General features: G+C 39.9%; 4 protein-coding genes across 10 annotated transcripts; 1 reads left to right on the forward strand and 3 right to left on the reverse strand.

The window, feature by feature from the left end:
• Positions 1-290: 290 nt before the first annotated feature.
• Positions 291-6,589, reverse strand: srsf3b (serine and arginine rich splicing factor 3b). 4 transcript variants are annotated; one of them, XM_042089905.1, is made up of 7 exons: positions 6,455-6,585; positions 5,455-5,473; positions 4,488-4,698; positions 4,104-4,238; positions 1,516-1,554; positions 1,263-1,349; positions 291-1,038 (listed from the first exon to the last, which is right to left on the reverse strand). In XM_042089905.1, the coding sequence occupies exons 3-7, from the start codon at positions 4,688-4,690 to the stop codon at positions 1,011-1,013; spliced, it is 492 nt and encodes a 163-aa protein (XP_041945839.1). In that variant the 5' UTR covers positions 4,691-4,698; positions 5,455-5,473; positions 6,455-6,585; the 3' UTR covers positions 291-1,010. The 4 variants fall into 4 exon arrangements, with proteins under 4 accessions (XP_041945839.1, XP_041945837.1, XP_041945838.1 ...); XM_042089903.1 differs by having other exon boundaries at positions 5,433-5,473; positions 6,455-6,571; XM_042089904.1 differs by lacking the exon at positions 5,455-5,473 and having other exon boundaries at positions 6,455-6,589.
• A 3,954-nt stretch (positions 6,590-10,543) lies between these two features.
• tomm6 (translocase of outer mitochondrial membrane 6 homolog (yeast)) lies at positions 10,544-11,968 on the reverse strand. The gene is made up of 3 exons (XM_042089912.1): positions 11,728-11,968; positions 11,353-11,495; positions 10,544-10,748 (listed from the first exon to the last, which is right to left on the reverse strand). The coding sequence occupies exons 1-2, from the start codon at positions 11,826-11,828 to the stop codon at positions 11,399-11,401; spliced, it is 198 nt and encodes a 65-aa protein (XP_041945846.1). The 5' UTR covers positions 11,829-11,968; the 3' UTR covers positions 10,544-10,748; positions 11,353-11,398.
• A 24-nt stretch (positions 11,969-11,992) lies between these two features.
• On the forward strand, positions 11,993-16,819 carry LOC121707385 (ubiquinol-cytochrome-c reductase complex assembly factor 2). Of its 3 annotated transcripts, XR_006031312.1 has the most exons (6): positions 11,995-12,346; positions 12,748-12,822; positions 14,696-14,765; positions 14,846-14,904; positions 15,127-16,534; positions 16,640-16,819. XR_006031312.1 is itself a non-coding variant. In XM_042089910.1 (5 exons), the coding sequence occupies exons 1-5, from the start codon at positions 12,209-12,211 to the stop codon at positions 16,688-16,690; spliced, it is 393 nt and encodes a 130-aa protein (XP_041945844.1). In that variant the 5' UTR covers positions 11,993-12,208; the 3' UTR covers positions 16,691-16,819. The 3 variants fall into 3 exon arrangements, 2 of the variants coding, with proteins under 2 accessions (XP_041945844.1, XP_041945845.1); XM_042089910.1 differs by lacking the exon at positions 15,127-16,534 and having other exon boundaries at positions 11,993-12,346; XM_042089911.1 differs by lacking the exons at positions 14,846-14,904; positions 15,127-16,534 and having other exon boundaries at positions 12,006-12,346.
• A 1,233-nt stretch (positions 16,820-18,052) lies between these two features.
• Positions 18,053-19,838, reverse strand: tspo (translocator protein). 2 transcript variants are annotated; one of them, XM_042089907.1, is made up of 4 exons: positions 19,542-19,838; positions 18,822-18,995; positions 18,568-18,706; positions 18,053-18,388 (listed from the first exon to the last, which is right to left on the reverse strand). In XM_042089907.1, exons 2-4 carry the CDS (start codon positions 18,992-18,994, stop codon positions 18,212-18,214), a joined length of 489 nt encoding a protein of 162 aa, XP_041945841.1. In that variant the 5' UTR covers position 18,995; positions 19,542-19,838; the 3' UTR covers positions 18,053-18,211. The 2 variants fall into 2 exon arrangements, with proteins under 2 accessions (XP_041945841.1, XP_041945842.1); XM_042089908.1 differs by having other exon boundaries at positions 19,754-19,834.
• Between the last annotated feature and the right edge of the window lie 4,133 nt (positions 19,839-23,971).

Raw genomic sequence — 23,971 nt, forward strand, 5'->3', positions numbered from 1 at the left:
GTTTAAATTAGGGGTCTGAATGTTATTTAAACATATATTTAGTATGAACTTGCCTTGCTTCTGTTCCAATGACAGGTTGTCAGAACATAGTGTCCATTTCTTGTAAACTTCTACAAAAAAACTACATTTTTGCATTAACACAACAATCTAGAGTTTAGTGGTACTTTATCAGAGCTACACAAACATACCAGTGCACAATAGAGTAGGACATTTGCCTAAGGCAAATTCATTTTGTGCTGTGTTTGAGGTAGCACAGTTTGTGTTGCATTTCAAAGACAAGACAATTACTTGTGTAACCAGTTTTAATTTTGATAACATTATAAACGGTACAAATATGGGGGAAAACTTCCATGGGTTTTAAAAAAAGAAGCCATTTCACATTGCCATTCAGTTCATTCAATCATTCATTTCCCTTGTGAAGCCCTGGCATACACTCTACTAGGAGGAACCAGAGCCTTCTATATGAAATGGCAGCGTAAAAAAACCAAAAACATTCTACATCTTGAAGTTTGGGACCGGAATACCAGATGTTTTTACATGAATAGCTGGAGAAAATAAAAATATAAAATAAAAACAGGGGAAAAAAAATAAAAATAAAAACACATTTGGAAAACAGACTACAGTTATAATGTGTGATCTTTACATTCAGACTACCAATATAAAGACAAAAAGTCCATTATGAGACAGAAGCAGTGGAATGCTGCCAAGAAATAATGGTGGACTAACAATAGAGCATGACACCTGAATACAACAACTATTTACAAAAAAAAAAAAAAAAATCACAGAAGATATCAGGTACCTTACACATCACAGCAGGGGGAAAATGCACACTGCAAAAAAAGAAAGACTAAAAAGGTAAAAGCTAAAATTGATGCGTAAAAAAAAAAAGAAGAAAAAAAAAAAGAGACTCTGGGGCAGTAATATCCATTGATGGGCGACCGTTATGATTTCTCATTGCCATAAACTCTGACCGGCGAAATGTTCTTCTTTTGCTTCACACAGCATGGGCTTCACTTTCTGTCATTAGACCTGGAGCGGCTGTAGAGGGCAAACACAAGTTCATAAATCCCAGAGATATTTGGCATGGGTGTGTCAATAGTATCAGCTGTCCAAAGATGACTGAGAAAGTATGCAAACTAAGCAGCTAACCCCTTCAAAGAAAAATAACCTGTTTACAGTGCATTTCTCATCAATTACTCAGACATTACAAAGGCATGTTTGCTAAAGCCTACATTAACAGTAGAGCAGGCCAAAGAGCTTACCTGCGTGATCTAGAGAAAGATCTAGATGGTTTGTGGTTCCTGTCCCGTGACAGAGACCTCTCCCTCCTGCGATCTCTGGAGAGGGACCTAAAGCGGACAGAAAAGGAGAGTTATTTTAAGCCCTAGTGCACAACAGTCTTTGTATTCTGATTTCCTATGTCTTACTGCTATAGTAGCTTCAGAATCCACCAGCTCTGTGGCCATCAAAGGGCCGATTTATGGCACACCAGCAGAAAAAGGTGAGCGTACTTACCTGCTACGACTCCTGCTGAAGCTCCTTCTCCTAGGGGATCTGAGAGGAGGAGGAACGGATAGAGAAAAGAGTAAAGGGTGAGAGCGCATACGGTGGTGTGGAGACCTGCCCCATTTGTCTCTTAAACCCCTTTAATGCACTATTCCCGCTCCTGCTCACAACTGCCTGTGCTAGACACATATGATCTTCCCCATTCCTGCTAAAAGGATAGGGGGAGGGAGACAGGATTTTTAGGAGGGGATGGCTGGAAACTGAAATCTGAACCCAACTCATCCGATTCCCTCATAGGGCTGGACTGGCAAAATTCTGCCGTTTCAGGATTTCAGAAGAAAGAACTGTAACTCAACATCTGGGCAAGTAAAACAGTTCTATAAGCACCCATTTCACTGTGGGACCTAGACCACACCCAATAAATGAAAAGGGCCCTTAACATACCAGGAAAGTCAAAGTTACCCAATGAGCTGTCAGAGCACTTCCTCTCACACACATACCAAAGCACTCATACACCGTAGAAATCCCAACCCATGAACCAAATGACAAAGAAAAGCTCTCATCAGGTCTGCTTCTCATAGAGGTCAAATGTCTTTGATGCTGCTTTGAAACACACATGGGCCTCATCTACACCTTCCTTAAAACTGTTTGGAGGCATCAAAGCAGTGTCAAGAGCTAATCTCTATTAAACTGAGATCTCAGAAACAGAACAAAGAAAAGGAAAATAAAAATGATTCAAAACCAACCCTTTGCCTGACAAGAAAAGGGAGCACCTTTCTCTTCACTTTAAAACTGTTATCAGCAGTAAACCGTATGAAGCAGGAAAAACTTACTAGTCTTTTGGTTTTCAACAAGCTAGAAATGACGAAGGGGAGGCAGACTGTCGGCTGGGTAGGCAGAATTGGCTGAATAGGACTGGCCAGATGCTGCGAGGTGATTAGTTGTCTGGCGGATGGGGGCTGGCTGTGGATTTTTCCTGCTTTTATTGGTTAGCCGAGGGCTGCTGCTGGCAGGTTGTAGTGTAGACATTTGGGAACGTAAAACGCTGATTGGTCGGATATGTGAAGTGGGCCGCTGCCGATTGGGTTAAGGTTGGAGGAGAAGGAGGTTGGAGGAGGAGGCTGAGAACGGCATGCTCAGGAACCAATGGGCTGATGCGACCTGAAGGTTGGCCATGCCTGGGTCATGAGACACAGCACCAGCCAAGCTGATTGGGGCACGCTGATCAGCGGTCACATGATGCTGAAAGAGGACTAGTTGACTGTGAGTCACAGGTTGGTGAGAAGAGGCATGGTGGTGACTCTGCAACGGGGTTCATTTTTTTAATTAATATAGATGGTAAATAAATAAAAACAACCTTAAGAAAAAAAATTAAACAAAAGCTAGCATTGCAACCAACCAAATCCATACAATCCCTCCCTTCCCAAAAATGCAGGAGAACAATTTAGACTTAGACGTGGGCTGCCAGCTGGGGACAGGGACTTGCTAAACTTTGTTAAAGTGCTTGGCTTTGAGAAATGAGTTAAAAAAAGAAAGCAGTTTAACAACTACCCGGGGTACATTCATGGATGGTAACGAGGGTAAATTTTCATTTTGGACCAAAATGACATAAATCGCTGAAGTTTTGAGTAAGACCAGAATATGCATTTTCAACTGAATAAATTTAAACAAAACCACATACATCACAGCTACGTCAAAGTAAATCTAAAGTGTACCATCTCTAGAGTAATCGCTTTTAAAGCTATTAGCTAGGCTTTAAAAAAATATATATTTTTTAAACATCTGCTACTATGGAGAGGGTCTCTGCAGATAAACATACAATTACAAAGGGGAAAAGGGTAAGAGGGTACCAAACTGTTTGTGCAGTCAGTGCATTACATGGCTCTTTTTACGGTGCCTCCATCTGGTGTGGAGAAGGTCCGTACAAGTCAATTATCAAATGCAGTACAAGCAACTGTCAATGGTTGCAAAAGGAGCGCTCGGTAATCAACTTGTACAAAGTCCTCACAAGACAGCAGGCAACCTGAAGCAGTGATTGCACAAACAGGTATTTTTATATCCTTTCTATACACAATTACAAAAGAGGTTTACATTGACATAGCAAAGTTGCCCCCAAAGACTATGCTATATGCCACATATTTCTGTTTAGTCTCAAACCTGCACCGAATGATGGTTTGGTCCCAAACAAAAATGTACACTCGTCACCACCTAAAAAAAGTCAACCCAAGGTTGTTATTAGACCGGAGCTCCCCTTTAATGAACATTTAGATCGTTTTGGCCTGACAGCCCAGTCACTAATGTTTGGGTTTGAAATGATCTGAATTATGTTTAATGATAAAAAATGACAGAGGATAATGACTGTTTAGAAAGCCCTACATGGTCACACACACACTAGCCTATGGCTGTATGACACCAAAAACACCGTCTGAATGACTTATAACACTGGTACAAGGCAGAGTAGCAGCGTGAGGAGAGCAAGGGAAAATACAGGAAAGGTTAAACTGGAGATAGGACAAAAAAAAAAAAAAGGTTAGTCATAACCCACAGACCACCACTGAGATTGAAGTCAGGTGAGGGGGTGGACAGGGTGCGGTTACCTGCGCCGAGCTGGCGGGCTCCGCCGACGGTAGTCATCCCGCGGGCGCCGACTCCAAGACGGTGGCGGGCCCCTGGTGCGGGAGCGCTTCTCACCGTTGGACAGCTCCACCCGCACCCGACAGCCGCACAATGTCCTGCAAATACATTAACATGATTACTATTACCAAATTACTGTTGAGAATAAATAAGTTGAACTAGCTAAAAAGTGACTTTATACAACAGGTCCATAAATATATGTAAATTAGCATTAGGCAAAACTCTAACCTGGTGCGGTGCATCAAAAACAAACGAAAAAAGGAATACAAAATGAAATAAAAAAAACCTAACTCGTATCCTCAGTCATACATTAGCATATATTTTTACATTTCTCATCTGAACTTTACCTTCCATCAAGTTCCCTCACTGCATCTGTTGCATCTCTGGGGTCTTCAAATTCCACGAAGGCAAACCCTGGGGGGTTCCTGGCCACCCAGACACTGCGGAGGGGGCCATAGTAGCCAAAGGCCCTTTCCAGCTCCGTCTTATTGCCATTGTTCCCCAGGTTCCCCACGTACACCTTGCAGTCCAGAGGGCAATCTCTGTGCATGTTGGGCTCTGACAACAAAACACCACAAGTGTGAGGCTTAGGCGCAACTTTCTTGCTTGTCACTTGAACAATCCGGCCCCATTTCCCACAAGTTAACCATTCACATGTACCGGGGTGGGGCCAAAAGCCCCATAACATGCACTTCTGGTTTGGTTTCAAATCTTATAGTTGAAGCTGTCAAAATGATAAAAGGGATTCATGCTTTGTCAAGTTATACTTGTTCAAAGGGGCTGGAAGAGCAACTTCACAATGGCAAATGCAACAATGCATAAAATAAGCTAAACCAAAGACCGAACGTTTACACCCAGATACTTGAAATAACATGAGTCCTACAGCCCCTGACGGAAGAACCAGCAAACAACTTGAATGATGTGAAGGAGTCCCCTTAAGGCACTAAGGGCAAGCCCATCATAGCAGGAAATCTCAACCTAATGGCCTTAACTTTATCTGTAATTAGTCTCCCTAATATTAGCTGTTTCCCACGAACATCTTGCAACAGAAAGGGGCGGAAGCGTGCAAAAGGTAGCAGTTCTAGTTTAATTATCCATGGGATATTAATGACCATGAAATGAGTACGTAAATAGCTGAAAAGTTCGCAACAAATGTCTGCATGTTGGTGTGGTGCGGAATTCAGCTTACCAGTTAACGTTACATTTTAACACTGAACACTGGAGTTACATTTTAGCATTGTTCATAGCAAATATGAACCAAATATCCAATTAAAATGAATAAAGCCCCTCACGTGAGTTATCCGTCATATTCACCTTAACAGGCTAACGAATCCTGAAAGCAAAAATAGGAAACTAGAGTTAGCGTTAATTATCATGCTAATGGTTGAATGACCGCATCTTCAGTAACGTTAACTTGGTTAATGGCAGTGCCAACAGTTAACGTTAGTCAACATTACGCTTCAATAATAACGTCTACATTGATGTCTGTGAGAACTGATGACATCATACATGTTAGATGACAAAACTAAATTAAACTGAGCCTAATATAACTAACGTGAACCTTAAAACTGCGTAACGTTAGTACGTGCCCTAACTTTAGTCCAGAAACGTTGGATAGTGTTATTCAACGCTAATGTTTGCACATTATAATGCTAGGCTAAATCAAACGACGTAACGGTCGCTAACGTTGGTAAGTTACATTCTTAGCCTCGAAACCTCGAAACATTTTCGACATAGCGTCCTCTGTCTGTGAATCAGCCCGTTGACGTTAAATTAACATTAAGGTCTTGCACATCTTGTCAATTGAAAACTGTAGGTTAGGTTACCAGACTCCGCTATTGTCTACAGTTCAAAATGGCGGACAAGACATGGCTATGATACCTGGTTAGCTTTCCTAAGATAGCTGGATTGCTACCAATCATCAAATAACCCGTTCAGGCGGCTAATAAGCTTAGAAACATTAGCCGTGAAAAACACGCTCACAATAATACATTGTTGACATTTATGTTGCTAGTATATAAACGATATATAAAGACAAAGATAAGCCCACGACTCATTCACACTTAATTTGCGTCCAATGTTACCTTTTCAGTCTCAAGCTAGCAGCAATTAGCAGCTAGCTGTTTGTGAGCAAGACTACCGTTTGCCAGAGAATGTCGTTAGCTAATGTTACATAGGCTTTGGAAATGGCTGCCGCATTATGCTACATTCCCGGTGAAGGATGTGGCGCCAACAAAGCAATTAGTAGCAGTTTCGTTGAAAATCACACCGCCACAAATCATACAAAGCTTGCAAAAACATTTGTGCAAATTACCGTCAATGTTGCTTTAAAAGGATCTCCGGACCTCTGTCGATCTCGTGGGTCGAAGGAGCGAGACTTTGAAATGAAATGGCGTTGCTCAAACCAAACGGATATCCGGCCTCATGGTAACACGGTTCTTCTTCTTTGAATTTGTATTGGTTGGTTACACCTGCCACCTACTGGAGCAAAATGCTCATTCATTAAGGCAAGTTTATTTCCAGCGCATTTTGCTTAAACAAAAGCAAATCATAAAAAAAAAAAAGTAGTTGAAACATGTTTTAAAAGTAAATGGCATGCATTTGAATAATGAATAAAAACCGATTGTGATACAAGCTCCCATATTTAGCTGCAAAAAGGACATTGACAACATATCAAATGTTGAAAATGAAAAAAAAAAATCATGGAAAATAATATATATGTTCATTTTGAATTTGATGCCAGCAACATGTTTCAAAAAAAGTTGGGACAGGGAATGTTTAGGCTACCATGCTTCACCCCTTCATTTAATAACATTCTGTAAATGTTTTGGAACTGAGGAGACTAGTTGCTAGAGTTTTGAGAATTAAATGTTATCCCATTCCTGCCCAATATAGGATTGCAGTTGCTCAACAGGGGTATTCTTAATCATGTTTTTCATTCTATTATGCACCTAATTTGACAGGTCTGGACTGCAGACAGGCCATTTCAGCACCAGGTCCTGGACTGTTTCTATATGGAGAAATATGGTTTAAATATGTTCAGAATTAAATTTGCTCATGTTGCTCAAAACCTGTATACATCATTCAGAATTGATTGTGCCTGCCAGATGTGCAAGATGCCCATGCTGTAGGCACTAATTCACCTCCACCTAGGTGTTGGGTTTTGAACTAGCACTAAAACAAGTTGGATAAGTTGTATACTTGGATACGCCTCTCCTCTTTAGCCCAGATGAGTCCATGATTTCCAAAACGAATTGCAAATTTTGATTGATCTAACCATAGGACCTTTTTCCATGTTACCTCAGTCCATTTTAAACAAGCTCAGGCCCAGATAAGACAGTGGTATTTTCTGTATCATGTCTCAATACAATTTTGGCTGTTGCATTGTTAAAGTTTGTGAATTGATCTGGTTTTGATGCAGTGCCATCTGAGGTCCAAAAGACCATGGCCATCAAATATTGTTTTTCAGCTCTATCTCTTGTTTACAAAGATTTCTCTGAATATGTTTTTATATTATGTCCTACAGAGGTAGATAATTCATTTACTTAAGTGAAAGCATAGTTACCTTGTCAAATATTACTCCAATACAAATGAAAGTTGCTAAGTCAGATGTTTTACTAAAGTTGAAGTACAAAGTACTTGCTTTTAAAAATACTTTACTTTACTTAAAAGTATCCAGAAGTACAAGTATTTGTCCTTTTTAATGTTTGTAATGTAATGTTTATTTGGTCATTACAGTAATAGGGTATTCATAATTTGGTCACTCATAGGACTTACATCCAACAAAAACATTTGACCTATTTTCATAACCTTGCAACTATTCAAATGGATGCAATAATATAATTTAAATCATTATTATATATTAATCATTAATATATATATATATATATATATATATATATATATATATATATATATATATATATATATATATATATAAATTATACTGCCAAATACAAAACCATACTCAATTTTGAGTAGATTATTTATCGTTTAATGATGTACGCTAAGATATAGCTATGTGGTGAATGTCAGGTGCTCAATTTCACAATGATCATGCGGATAACCTGATTAACTAAGACTAGACCACTTCTCAAGTCTCAATTGTAAACAGGTTAGTGTAGTTCTCCCAGGCTACATGGAGGATGTTCTGATGAAGAATTTATTGCAAACAGGTTAGTGTTCTCCCAGGCTACATGGAGGATGTTCTGATGAAGAATCTATTCGGCCAAGTTCAAATTGCACTATTGGAAAAAAATGCATTATTGCATTCAAAGACTCAAATGTGGTTAAAAGTAACAAATACTTTATGCTCATATTTCAAATGTAGTGGAGTCAAAAGTACAGTATTTGTCTTTCAAATGTAGTGGAGTAAAAGTCACAAGTTTCAAAAAATATTAATACTAAGTACAGATACTCAAAAATCAAGTACAGTAATCAAGTACATGTAGTTACTGTCCACCCCTGCCTGTATATGATGAACTCCTCAAATGCTTCAGAATTTCATGTTAAGAAACATTAAAATTACATTGTTTCATAATTTGTGCACACAGGTTTACAGAGTGATGAATACATCTTTACTTCTAGACCTGCCTCTCTGGGATGCTCTTCATACCCAATCATGTTGCCAGTTACCCTAATTTGTTTTGAAACATTACTTTACTTTCGTTTTCTTTATCATTACACGACAATCAAAGTAGCCTAGAATAATTAAAGGTACACCAGGCAAGCCTGATGCTTTTTCTCTACGAAGCTCCCCCTAGCGTCTGTACGTGTCGATACGTGTGCGAGCCCTCGCTCGGTCTGAAGCTCTTTTCCTTTTCGTCTTCCATCAAGGGTTTTCGCTGCTTCTTTGCCGGCTCTGCCATTATACACGTTTGCAACAATCGCTAGCGTTTTGTTAGCCTGCCTCTGTGCTGGGGATGCAGGATGTAAACTGATCCTGCTTCTCACGATGTCTGACACTTTGTGAGACTGAAGGTTGGCGGGTCGGATACACCGGGGCACACTAAGGCATTGAACAGTTCAATGGCCCTGGGGACAAATGACTTCCTCAGCCTTTCAGTTGTGCATGGCAGTGAGCGAAGTCTCCAGCTGATCAAGCTCTTTTGCTTTTTGATAGTGCTGTAGAGTGGATGACATTCATTGTCCAAGATGTTGATCAGTTTGTTTAGGGTCCTTTTGTCAGATATTGAAGTGATGCACTCCAGTTCAGCTCCCACTACAGAGCCAGCCTTCCTTACCAGCCTGTCAAGTCGCCCAGCATCCTTCTTCTTTGTGCTTCCTCCCCAGCATACCACCGCATAGAGGGCACTGGCCACAACAGACTGGTAGAACATCCTGAGGAGCTTGCTGCACACATTGAAGGACCGCAGCCTCCTCAGGAAGTAAAGCCTGCTCTGTCCTTTCTTGTAGAGTGCATCAGTGTTGGCTGACCAGTCCAGTTTATTGTCCAGATGAAGACCCAGATACTTGTAGGTGCTTACCACCTCCCTATTGACCCCATCAATGGAGACTGGTAGCAGAGCGGGCTTAGACCTGCAGAAATCCACCACCATCTCTTTGGTCTTTGAAGTGTTGAGTTGAAGGTGATTGAGTTTGCACCAATGCACAAAGTCCTCCACCAGGCTCCTGTACTCCTCCTCTTGCTCGTCCCTGATACACCCCACAATTGCAGTATCATCAGAAAACTTCATTCGCCCTGTAATGAGTCATTTAACCATATACCGATTTACGAAGATGATTAATTAACACGAAAACGTTGCCTGGTGTCCTTTACAAGACAGAGTGCATCACAACTTCCCATTACTCAAACAAAGCCAACAACTTAAGAAAGAAAGTCTCTCAAATCGCTGTGAGATGTATAGTAGCCTGTTTCTTATTCTTAGATATGTGTGAGTATCGAATAGGCCCTGGGGTTCTTTTTGACAATTTAACACATTAAATAATCTTTCATGTGGGGAGGAGTTCTACCCATCAGTCAGTGATCAACATTGGGCAGCCCCTTAATCCGGCACCCTAACAGTTGGGGGTTAGGTGCCTTGCTCAAGGGCACCTCTTCCGTGGATGTGGTAGAGCGTTATTCAATCACCCCCCCCCCCCCCCACTCCTACCAGTCAGGGATCGAACCAGCCACCCTCCAGTCACAAGTTTGATTCCCCAACCAGTAGGCCACGGATGCCCATGTGATCTATGAAATCTGTAGGTATTAACGAAATCCTTGTGTGTGAGCATACCTGGCCAGTAACAAATGATTATGATCATTATTGAGACATTAACTGAGAGCTTCTTTCTCTTAATGGTGCTCACTTTTAGATACTAAATAAAAACTCAGACCTTGTATGTTCACAGACACATCAATAGCTCCAAGAAAAATATCATAAACACACACAGAAGCTGCTGCTTTTACTTTAGGGAACTTTTATCCATTTTAAATATCACAGCATGTCACCTCTCAAGCAAAACTTAGAAAGCAGCACAAACAGAACACTTTTATTACGATAAGAAAATTCTTAATTCAACACACTATCACGGGAGACAACCCCTTCCAGCCATTGGTCACTGTGTAGCAGGCCATTTTCTTTTAAGATGGATAGTTTGGTCAGCATCTAAGACAACAAGAAAGACTGTGTCAGTGTCTAGTATGAAGGGTCATATGCAAGGGTAAACGTTCTTTATTTGAGCTGTATTAAGCTAATAAAAACATTCATTAAAATCTTTATTCATATTTTAACTGCAATATTAGGAGTTTTCCTGTGAATACATGACAAAAAAAACAACAAGAAACAAATCATGATTATTTAAAGTGGTCTCACTTGCTAAACCACTGAACTGCATGACATGTCCATGATGGCACTTCATATGGGAGCAACAACTAGTCTACAAAATAATGTAGGAGGGTATGCACATTTTAATGGAATTAAAGTGTGCCTTTACAATAGAAATAATAATATTTATTAAAAAAAAAAAAAAAAAAAAAAAAAAAAAAAAACACATAGACAACTGTCATCAGGGGACATTTTGCCCCATCAGTTCAGCATCATAATATAAGGATATACAATGAGGCTCAATGTGATTACTACACAGTAAAGCTATATTGCACAACAAAAGTCAATCAATACAAACATGATTATTAATATGATTTTGTCATCCCAGCCCAGTTCCAGCAATTAAAGCTGACAGTGCAAAAAGTATACATTGGCATTATTTTACCTGTTACATTAATGTTGCATTATGATTTCCACACACTTCTGTCCACCTATGTTACTGGCTGAGGGGCCATGAGGTCAAAATCTGACAGGTTTCTCGCTACCCAAACGCCTGCTGCAAACAGACCCAGGTTGACGAGGAGATTCCTTTGAAAACACAACACACGAATACAAGATTTTATACAGAGGGCAAAAGCTAACTCAACAGACACCCTTAATCCGAAGACTGCGCATTCATTCATTCATTCGCCTACTTGTCCCTGGGATTTATTGCAATCATTTATTATTCAAAAACATAGTTTCTCACTCCAACTACAAGATAATAACAATAGTTGTCTAGTTTAAAGCGAAATGTTTGTTATTGGCTAACGTTATTTACCTTCTGAAATCATTTCTGTCTGTGGCAAAACGACAGGCTTTCCCGATCCATTCCGAGACTCCAGATGACGCCGATCCGGCTTTCTTTGTCGGTCCACTCATATTTAATGAATTCTACTTGTGAAAACGACCAGATTTATTTGGTATCCTATATCTATAAACGTCTATAACCATACAGTTGAAGAATATATAACACGCATGGACACTTTGACCTCCGTGTAATGACCCCCGGAAGTTATACCATTCGGAAAAGGAAGCTACGGCAACCGAGCGAGCAGCGATTTCTTATTAAAGGTGTCCCTAAATATTTAGATTTGTTACTGTGTCTAGTATGCCCGTGATTGATGTTGACCAGTTCTATGTTTCTGAGAACGTATGACTAAAACAGGACATAAAATAGGAATTTACTTGTCGCCTGGTATTAGCGTACATCAAAGTTAACTTTAACCCATAGACCGTATATATGCGTTAACCTCACAAAAATGTCCGCCACAAGGTATAGACGATTTCTCAAACTCTGCGAAGAATGGCCAAGGGACGAATCAAAAAAAGGTCGTGATTTAGGCACGTTCCTTCGACAGAGAGTAGCGCATGCATTTCGTGAAGGAGAAAATACCCAGGTTTGTGGATCCACGATTTTCCCGAATTGATTCTAGTCACTTCATGATGGCCAACTAGCTTACAACTATGCATGACCTCGTCATGAGCCGTTTCATCGTTTTCTTAACAGAATAACGTTACCACACTCTGATGTAGGCCTACTTATGTTTAACATTAATCCTAATTTCTGATATGAGTAAATTAGATTGACACCGGCAGGGCAAATCTATTTAGTCGTCTAACTACTAAACTAGTTGTATTGTGTCCTAGACTTGCGTTGTATAACACCTCTGCTGTAGCCTAAACCGTTTTAATTGCATTCGTTTTGGAAATATGCAACTAGGCTACTCATGGTGTTGATGTGTAAATAAGTGAAATGTGTCTTAGCACTGTGTTCTCGTGTGTATGTCTGTGTTGGCAGTTGTCAGACCCAGAAAAATGTGACCAGATGTACGAAAGCTTGGCCCGAATCAACAGTAACATGTACAGGGAAAAGGTAAGGGTTGCCTACAAATCTGTCTTTGTCCTACAAATCTGGACTTTTTTTAGGATCTCGCCCTGGTAATGATGATGGTGAGGTCAATCATGTTTGTTTATTGTGATGTTCCCTGACAATAACTACACTACTTCAGGTGTCAATATTGCGGTATTCTGAGTAGCCAAACTGCAGTTTTGGAGGAATTATAGTTACATATAATTACAGTTCATATCCAGGAAATGCAATATTTAGACACGAGAAAAAAGCGGCATTACACGAAAATATTACTTAACGGCATTGTACTTCAGAAAAACAGCAGTATAACTGTGCCATATACAGTTATTTTTTTTGTAAAGGTTTATTCGTCTTTTTTAGTATTAATGCTTTAAACAGAATGTTTAAGCTTGAACACTGGTAGCAAGTAGTTTAGTAAACTATTTATTGTGCATCCTAATCTGTGTGTTTACTGAAAGTGCACCAAAAATATATCCTCCAGTGTGCGACATACTCGTCTTTGAGATTTCCATTTAGCTCAACTGCACATCATCAGCACCTGGAGAAAGAAGGGTTGCGCACAGGGATTTTAACCTTGTCATTCTCCTGTTTTGTTTCTTGCTACAGTACTGGCATACGGCATCGATTACCTTGTTAACTAGTGCTTACATAATTGAGTAAATTTGATGCATGGCAACTGAGTGTTGAGTTCAGTGATTTCATTGTGGTTAGATGTACAGCTGTGGAAAAAAAAATAAGAGACCACTGCACATTTTTCTGACGCACTTTGGTCTCAGAAAATTCTGAAAAAATTACCAGGTGTACCTATGTTACCCAGGAGACACACTGTAAATTACTCTTATGTAAGATCAATACTTTCCAAGATACAGCCAGTTTTACAGGGGGAGGGGGGTGTCAATTTTGTTCGGCCTCTTTTTTGTCAAAGTTCACAAGCCCACAGCGCAAGAACTAAACCATGTAAGAGGCTCAAATTGTGCATGCTGGTACATAAATAGGAATAGTATGTATGTCACGTTTGGTCTGGATAATCCTGCATGGCCATAGCTGTCCCTCAAAGTTGATACAAATTTGATTGACTGGCTGGGCTCTGTTTAAGCCTTCAGAAGACATATTTGTACTCAACATAGGCTCTTGATTTATTTTCCTTACTGAGATAAGTAGAAACACTCTCACAAAGCAATGAACAGAAAACAAATCCCTTCAGGGTCTGAACAGCAGACCTCACAAGTCTGAAAAATCATTTTGGTTATCATTTTCAGAGCACCCAAACACCTTGTGGGAATATGCAAAGATTTTTTAAATATGTTTTTATTTATTCTCCATGATCCCTTATTTTTGAAAACACCAATTTGACTTGTCTTATGCAAATCTTTCTTTTTTATTTTCCACCCTGAACATGGGCAAAATGCCCCATTGACATCAATATGTTTTATATAGAGTCACCACACTGCCACCTGTGGTGGCTCTATACAAAACATATTGATGTCAATGGTGCATTTTGCCCATGTTCAGGGTGGAAAGTGAAAAAGAAAGATTTGCATAAGACAAGTCAAATTGGTGTTTTAAAAAAGAAAAGATCATGGAGAATAAAGGAAAAAATATTTTAAAAATCTTTGTATATTCTACAGTGCGTCTCCTGGGTAACATAGGTACACCTGGTAATTTTTTCAGAATTTTTTGAGACCTAAGTGCGTGGGCCCTGGTTGAACTGACGTGGAATGACCCGTATATTCTTTTTTTAGGTTGCAGTAAATGCATGAAGCAGAGTTTGGCTGGTAATAGAAATATCAGTCACTACTGTTAAATGACATTTTGTGGATTTGGAAACAAATTTTAAATAGAAAATTTGAATTGTTTTTCAAATGTATTGACACAGTTTCCTCGAGCAAAGGACACAAGTTTCACAGGTGTTACAGTTGAGGAGTGTCGGATGTTGTTATCAACAGGTAAGGGAACAATTTCAGAACTTCATGTTCATCTACAGTTTCAACTATGTGATGGCCTGTAGCTTTGTCATATTCTCTAGATACAGTAAGTGGTACTTCAGTCCTTAAAGGACATGGCCAGACCAAAAGGAGAAAAATGGTTAGTGTTGATCCAGTTTTCTCTTACTTTATGAAAATCAATTGGTGTACAATGCTAAACTATTTGGAATAATTTGGTTACTACACAATATTGTTGATTTAACAAACTTGGTTTGTGGTAAGAATCAGTACTTGGCTTGATGTGTGTGCCTTACAGAAATGTGTTTTATACATGCTCATTTAAAGCTGTAGATTATTGCAAATCATAACAATGTACTGACAGTTCATTCAGGAATTCGTCTGACAGAAAAAAAGAATGGTAAGAACAAATGCACTACCATCAGGTTTGCTAATGATACAACAGTGGTTGGAGTGATCTCCGGAGCAGATTAGACAGTGCACAGGGATGAAGTCTAAACCAGTGTTTCTCAACCAATGGGCCGGGGCCTATTAGTGGACCGTGCAGCGCCATCTAGTGGGCTGAGAAATGTTTTCAAGTTGTTTGGAAATGAGATGTTTTAGAGTAACCATGTTAAACTTAAATAAATAGCAGCTATCAAAGTAGCTATATTATTGGTTCCAACTTCTATTTGATGCGCTCAGTTTGACAAGCTAATGTTATATACTGGGGTGTACTTAGAATAGGTAGTGAAAAGTCCCTGAAGTGGGAAAAAATGTCTATGCTAATGATGGTCGTAATATTTTAGCAAAAACTTTTTCTGTTCTGCAAAAATACAATCCGGATTACATAAAATATGGCTTTATCAATAGAGGTGCCCAAAGCCCAGTGTGTTGAGTGTGGCTTAACAATGTCAAATGAGGAGCTGAAGCCTTCAAAAGGAAAGTGGCATCTGGAGACAAGACACCCAACTCTAGCTGGTAAGCCGGTTGACTGTTTAAAAAAAAAAACAGACTTCAGCTACAGGAAAAACTAGCCCAAATCGGGGATCTTTTTTTAATGGAACTCCGCTTGTTACAAATAGAATAGGTGGGCCTTAAAGCAGAAAAGGTTGAGAACCCCTGGTCTAGACTGACAGCATAGTGTTCCGAGAATAATCTCATAATAGACTTCCAAAGGAAAGCGCAGACCTAGAGTCATTATACATTGACTTGACTGTATGGAAAGGGTTCCTGTTTTTTTTGTTCCAGAAGACATTGCCTAAGTTCTGGACCACCAACACCACAACAGTAGTGAAGAGGGCACAGCAGCGACTCTTTTTAGGAAAAACAAGCTGCTGCAGAAGCTGCTGGTGTCCTTACTACTGCCACTCTATCGAGTGTATGCCAGCTGCTCAGCAGCAGACAGAAGAGCCCATCAGTGGGCTGTCAGTACTGGCTAAAACATCACTGGCAACTTACTACCCTTTTTTGGGGGATTTGTTCTTTAGCAGTTCCTTAGCAGTCGACATACTGAAAGACCCAACCCACCCTGGACATCATCTGTTTGATTTGCGGCCCTCTGATAGACTTCTCAGGGTCATCATATCACAGACAGACAGACTTTAGAACCGTTTTTACTCCAGTCATGCAACAACTGAACACTGCCAAACACTGACTGTTTGGGACATGTATAATATATATTATATTGTGTGAAGCATGGCCAGGATTCAGTTTCATGGCACTTTGCAATGGCTACTAATGCATCTATCCATCCGATGTTGTAAATATCTTATCTGTCAGCGACTGTACAGGTGAAATACATTTGTGAAGTTATTTTCCCCCCTTTCCCGATGTTCATTGTAATAAAAAGTGACACATGATTCCAAGAACTGATGTGCCTTACCGGTGTGTTCCAGGGAACATGCAGCAGATGGACGAGGAGAAGAAGGGTTTGTGGAAGACCCTGATGGAACGATTCTCATCAAAGCCTGAGGAGACCCCTGAAAAGCCCACTGAAAAGTAGTTTGCCAATGTTCTTTCTGTATATTTTACCTGTTTCTTGGTCCAAGTATAAATAAAAAAATATTGTAATTAAATAGGAATATGTAAGTGTTTTTACTTGAAAACAAAGAGGTAAAAGAGGGTTAAAATTAGAGGCTACAATTTTATAAGGTCTGAGATGACTTAAGCACATTATTTCACTTTCACTATCTTGATTTTTGGGTAATGTGTTAAAGAGAGATAAACAGGGTAACTAAGCGGGAAGTACACACCCAGCACCTGGCAACAAGTGAGATTAAGTCCATCCCTTGCTCTTCATATTTTCACCACCACCTGCTGGTTAAATGAGCCCTATCTGATAAACCTCAGATGAGATTAAGTTGTCTGATTAGATTGCTACTGGTGAGGAGGTAAGGTTGCCTATCTTTCTACTTTGGTTTGGTTAGATACATGAAGTTGGCATGGCAGCCTACCTTACTCCAGGGGTCAGCACATAGATGACGAGCGCAAGTAAAGTTCTACTCTTTACAAAACTGTCCTCATTGGGTGCCTCATCCACACTGTTTATAATTCCTAATCACTGGAGGGCAGCCGTGGCCTAGTGGTTAGGGCTTCAGGCTTGAAACCAAAGGGTTGCAGGCTCGATTGCTGACCAGTAGGAAAAATGTGGGTGGGGGAAGTGGTTGAGCACTGCTCTCCCATGCCCACATCTACGGCTGAAGTGCCCTTGAGCAAGGCACCTAACCCCTCACTGCTCCCCGAGCACCACTGTAGCAAGGTAGCTCATTGCTCCGGGTTAGTGTGTGCTCATTGTGTGTTTCACCTCACTGTGTGTTCATTAATTAATTAAAGTATAGCACCAGTGAATAAGGCAATAAATATTGGCCTGTTGTGACCCTGTAACCGCAGCTCAGTCCTACACAGAAACATGGCAAGTTGAGCTAAAAACTTTTTATGACATTTTCCCATCATTTGAGTAAAAAAAAACTGATGAATGATGTGTCATTATTTAAACCCTGAAAATCCATGAAATATCTACTCGAATTCAAGAATGCATACCCTTCTCATCTGTGTGTGCAATAACCCTGTCTGACACTGACACTATCTTAGCGTAAATCATTGGAAGTGGGTTACACCATATGGCTAAAATAGGCTAACTGTAAGGAACCCAGGAAAAGAGGTTAGACCTCTACAAAGTAAAGCACAGACACCAATAATTAACTAAATTAGTTGTAATTGATATCCCTTTTATATTCCCAACCCATTTAACTCACTTGGCATTCTAATAATTATGGCTTTGTTACAGAACAGAACCATAATCAAGACCACAAGAGGGAAAAAAAAGCTTTATGTAGCTTTCCACACATATAACAAGATTGGTAACCAGTTGTTTTGCCTTGAATGGCAAGAAGAAATATAGAATTCCACGGAGCACTAACAGCTATCTTGCATTCTGTTATATGTATGCAAGATTTTGTTTTACACAATTATTTTTTTTCCTTTTTCTCAGGATTGTCTCTCCAGATGCAGTAGTTCAGGGTGGTGGCTAGACAGAGCCAGGCCAGGTATGGGGTCATGAGTAGAGTGGCAGTACGGCTGATGGGGTACCAAGACACCATGGTGGCACCCACTGTCCCAGTGAGCAGCACAATCTCAATCAGCGCCTGTGAGGAAGCAGAAGATATTACAGTGCTAAAGAGAATACGCACATTTTCTCAAGTGACAAACAAATGCATATTATTTCATATCATTATGAAATACAAAACAAAGGGTATACACTAAAATGAACTCAAATTGTGTAGTAAAACACCTTAAGGGTCTATATCAGGCCTCTATCACTGACCAATTTAATTTTATGTGCGCCAAAGAAGATGGGTGTCCATGCCCAGTTCAGAGCCAACTGCAGACCATAGAGTCCTAGAGGTACTACAGCGTCATTTGTGAAACCACCCAGCTCATTCCAGACAAGGTAGGAGGCATACCTAATGCAGTACAAATACATGTCAGCTTACATACCTTCAAGCCAAACAATACACTAAAAACAGGATAGTGTTTCTTACAGTACATTACAGTGATAATGTATAAAAGCATGCACACCCCATGCCTGTGTAGAGTGTTGTCCAAACTATTGGGAAAGCTGCATTAGGAGGTCGCCAGGAAGGTTTGTTTATAGTTGGATACCATGTCTTCACTTCTTTACGAGTGACAAAACCGCCATACAGCCCTCCTAAATGAGGCAGGGCAGTGAGACCCAACATAGGCATCCACATCCTGTATCAACAGAGTGGTCATTAAACAATTAGACCTTGGTTCGCTTTCAAATGTAGCCTATGTAAAAATAGTTTTATATCTATCAAATGTAATAAACAATAATAGATGTAGCCTATTGTTCCAGTTACTAGTCTGAAACATCAATCTAAACTTCACTTGTTTTTACAATACAGCAGCAAGAAACCAAGTTAGGCTGATAAAGTTCTTGACAGCTGAGCTGAATGACAGTTAGCTTGTGCATGCATTCCCCTTTGACACAAATTATGCTACGTGACTACGTAGCTCGAACATGGATTGCAGGATATTTAGTACAACACAATATATTACTTCTAACTTGTGTTAAATCTTCACAGGTAGAGAATTGTCCAGATGGTTAGCCAACTATCTTAACGTCCGACTCCAGACTTCATAACATTAACGTTACATGTAACATTAGCATTACAGCCGTGAGACGTTAGTAGCAAATCTATGCGCTTAAAATATAGGCTATTTTGTCATAAGAGATGTTGTTAATCTGTTACGCGAGTGAATTTGATTATATCTTACCTTAACTGACCCTTGGATGTTCCAAAAAACAAGAAACTAGCTTATCGTACGAGTAGGCTTAGCTGGTGTCACTGTGTCGTTGCTACACTCGTGAATAAGATAAGAATGGGTGCGCCGAATTTTTAAATGCGCCGAGTTTTGTAACTATTGATAATGTGTGACCTCTCTATGCCTTTCGAACGCGGACATGACTTTTGTAATAGCCTATTCACCAAGCAGACTCAGCCAAAAATTGTGTGGATTCCTGCAGCAGCCACTTCCTTGTTTGGGATGTTCACGTGAATGGTCTGGGCAATGCAAGAGGCTGGTAACGCCGCAATGGGGAAGCAACTTTACGAATAAATACTTAGCACACACAAATACTGGAAAAACTCTGTATTATCAGCTCTGGAGACCACTGCAAAATGATCAGTTTCTCTGATGTTAGGCTATTTAAATAGGTAGGCTATGTTTGAGTAAAATTAACAGTTTTGTTTTATTCTATGAACTACTGACAACATTGCTCCCAAATTCCAAATAAAAATATTGTCATTTAGAGAATTTATTTGCAGTTAGATGCAGTGTTTTCAGACCTCAAATAATGCATAGAAACAAATTGATATTAATTTATAAACAACACAAAACTAATGTTTTAACTTAGGAAGATTTCATGAGTTGTAATATTCCTTTTATATTCCCTCATTTAATTCACTTGGCATTCTAATAATTATGGCTTTGTTACAGAACAGAACCATATTAAGTGTGAAAAAAAGCTTTATGCATCTTTCCACACATATAACAAGACCAGTTGGTTTGCCTTGTATGACAAGAATAAATGTAGAATGCCACGGCTATCTTGCATTCTGTTATGTAAGATTTTGCTTTACACAATTATTCATTTTTCTCAGGATTGTCTCTCCAGATGCAGTAGTTTGGAAAGAGTTATAGCCTAACTATAGGAATATAATAGCCTATAGGAAGAGTTCAGAAATTAATATTTGGTGGAATAACCCTGATTGTCAATCACAGCTTTCATGCATCTTGGCATGCTCTCCACCAGTCTTTCACATTGCTGTTGGGTGACTTTATACCACTCCTGGCACAAAAAAATCAAGCAGCTCAGCTGTTTGATGGCTTGTGACCAACCATCTTCCTCTTGATCACATTGTAGAGGTTTTCAATGGGGTTCAGGTCTGGAGATTGGGCTGGTCATGACAGGATCTTGATCTAGTTGTCCTTCATCCACACCTTGATTGACTTGTATGGCATAGAGCATTGTCCTGCTGGAAAAAACAACAACAAAAACAATCCTCAGAGTTGAGGAACATTGGGGCTCTTCTTTGTTTCCTACTGATGAAGGTTTTTTTTTCTGGCTTTACACAACTTTAGCCTTACCCTAGCCTCGTTCTCGCCGTGTACTTCACCCCAGCTGCCATTTGCCATTCTTTTTGTAGGTCACTTGATGTTACGGTTGCTGAGTGACATTCGAATGAGTTGACGGTCATCCCTGTCAGTGGAGAGTCGTTTTCACCCTCTGCCATAGCTTTGTTGTCCCCAATGTCTGCTGCTTGACCTTGCACTTATGAACCGCTCTCTTAGAAATTTTAAGGATGGAAGCAACCTGACGCTCACTGTATCCCTCTGCCAGTAAAGCCAGAATTGAACCCTTCTTTGCCTCACTCAAACGTTTTCTTTCAGCTTCCACCGTTTAACGTAGAAACTTCATTCAAACTTTGTAATGTAGGTCTTGAAAATGACACTTGAACGAATGTATTTTTCATTTTTGTAAACTTTATACTTTTTGAGATATTAACAAAAAACAAGCTTATTTTCCCCCATAGACTTTACATTGGCACTATGACATCATAAAGGGCTAATTAAACTGATTTGCACCTGTATCAACTGCCAGCTGCTCAACTAGGCCCCCTCAAAGAAACAATTAAACTGATTGCACCTGTATCAACTGCTTTCTGCTCAACTAGGCCAAATCTCTCTATCTCCCTCGCTTCTAGTTTCTTGGTATTTTATGCCCCCAACGTTGTCTTCAAGGCAGCGCTGCCTGGAAGGCACTAGAGTTAGGCATGGGTTAGGGTTGGGGTTAGGTTTAGGGTTAGGTGCCTTTAAGTCAGCGGTGGCAGCGCTGCCTGGAAGATGAGGTTGGGGGCATAAAACACCATCGAGCTTCATTCTACAAGGATATAAGGCACATTCCATCCAACTTTCTATCTATCAATCTTCTTCAAACCATTCACTCATCCACCCATTAAACTATCTATCAACATCCATTCAACTTTCTGTCTATCAACATCCATTACACTATATCTACAGTACATCAACCTGTCTCAGGCTTTAAGCATACAATCTGGCTCTCTTAAGACTACACATCCTGTTCAACTGTTTCTTCTGCCTACCCTGGGAATCCAGAGTTCTTGCGGGCGCACAATATCAATTTGCTCAGCGAGAGACACTGGCAATGAGTAATGATGCACGTTACTTTTGCCCCTTGGATCACAGGGAACCAATCACATCTCTGTATCTGATATAGGCAGACCAGAGGCGAACTAAACAGATGACAGTCGTAGTGTTATCCAATTGCGTCGAGGTCCGGAATCAGTCAGTAAACATTGGTCGTATAGTGTTATCCAATTGCGTGCAGTAAGATTTTCAAATGCATGCTTGGTGCCGCCCCTCGAGTTGGGCCATGACATTATTCGTGGCCAGACCCTTAGGGCTGTCTTTTGCACCCTGGCGCATGGCGTAAAACTTGTTTTCCACTCGGCGCAAAGTTTAATTCCTTATTTTGCACGTTTATTTTTTAAACAATGCGCCCATGGGTGTGGCAATTAACAACCTAGGGAGTGGCCTGGCACATTGTCTAAAAATCGCTATTGTACACCTGGTTAAGAAGTCTATGGCGAGTTGTTTATATGTTATTTTAAGAGGGCATTGTCAACAGTCATATCCACCAGCACCATCCTTTTATCATTCATGAACGCACACCAGCGCACGTCCATGCAAAACATTACAAATTGCACGATTACAATGGGATATTACGAAATACTGTACATCTCATGATGAGTAGTTATTCACCATCATTTGCAAATTGGTAATGACGGTTAAAAGTGATTAGGGGAGAGGCGAGAGACACATATGAAGAACAGCTGAAGACGCACTGTCACGAGATATAAGCAACTCCTCTGCAGGATAAATGTTGTTTTGTTCAGTCATTTGAGCAATATTTGGGTAAGTGTTGCTTTTTCAGCCTATGTTTTAGATGGTAACCCATTGTCAGTCAATAGTGAAAGTAACTGCATATAACTGTCTTGTCGTTGACTGACACCTTGGTGAAGTTAGTTTCACTTTGCCAATGAGTTCAAATAATAGACGAGTGCAAATGCGTGAAGGCTATGCTAGGTTTTAGTAAAGCATGGTTTAGTGGAATGACTATTCCATACGGATTTGCAAGCAGCCTCCTTCAAATGCGCCATTGAATGTCAAAATACCGATGCATTTATTTGACATAGCGCTTTGCGCCATTAAAGGAGAATTATTGACCTAAAGTGTGTTGAAACATGATACCGAGTGTGAACGTATGTCTCATAGCTCACCTCGGCTTGTCCCCTGCACTCAGAAATCTGGCGCTAGTTATCCAATGCTACCAACACAGTGTTTCGTTGTGGTGCCTCGGGCATCGGCCTAGCCATGCAAATAAATCACTGTTTTACACCATTTAAGAGGCTCAAAGTAGCTCCATACTTCATTGGTAGACTTCAGAGGGCCTTGACATTTAAAACGAGACATGGAGAACTTTGAAAAAGCACTGGTAGTTGTAGTATAAGTAGTTGTAGTGTAAGTAGTTGTAGTCAAAATTGTAGTCAAAATCACACCGGAATTATCCTTTAAAGGGAATGACAGGTGTCATTCTCATTGGTTTAAATGATGTTACGCCCCAAACACACCCATATGACTGATTAAAAAACCTAGGAACACCTTGTTGCGCCATGCGCTCGATGTTTGATAACGAAACCCCTCCCAATGTGGACTGTACATCCTACTAAATTTGAATAAGCTTTTGACGAGTGACGATGCGCTTTTGACTGTCATGATAGGGCCCTATATCTTTCGGATTTAGGTCTGGAATCTACAGGCTATCTTCTGCCCACAAATGTTTCAAAATAAAAGTCCTCACAATAATAATTCACTATTAAATAATTTAACTATTTAAACTATCCAACTATTTAACTGTTCAGCCATTCCAACTGTTGTCATCAACTGTTTCCTCTGCCCACAACTGTTTTCAAATAAAAGTTTGTATTTTATGTTAATACATGCACATGCACTGGCAATAAAAGTGTGTTTTGCATTTTATGTTAATACATGCACTGGTAATTCCTCAGAATTACATTTTCTAGTTTATACTTTTCTTTATTAAATAATATTTGGATCAGGTG

Source organism: Alosa sapidissima, chromosome 4 (assembly GCF_018492685.1).
Source record: "Alosa sapidissima isolate fAloSap1 chromosome 4, fAloSap1.pri, whole genome shotgun sequence".
Classification (NCBI taxonomy): Eukaryota; Metazoa; Chordata; class Actinopteri; order Clupeiformes; family Clupeidae; genus Alosa; species Alosa sapidissima.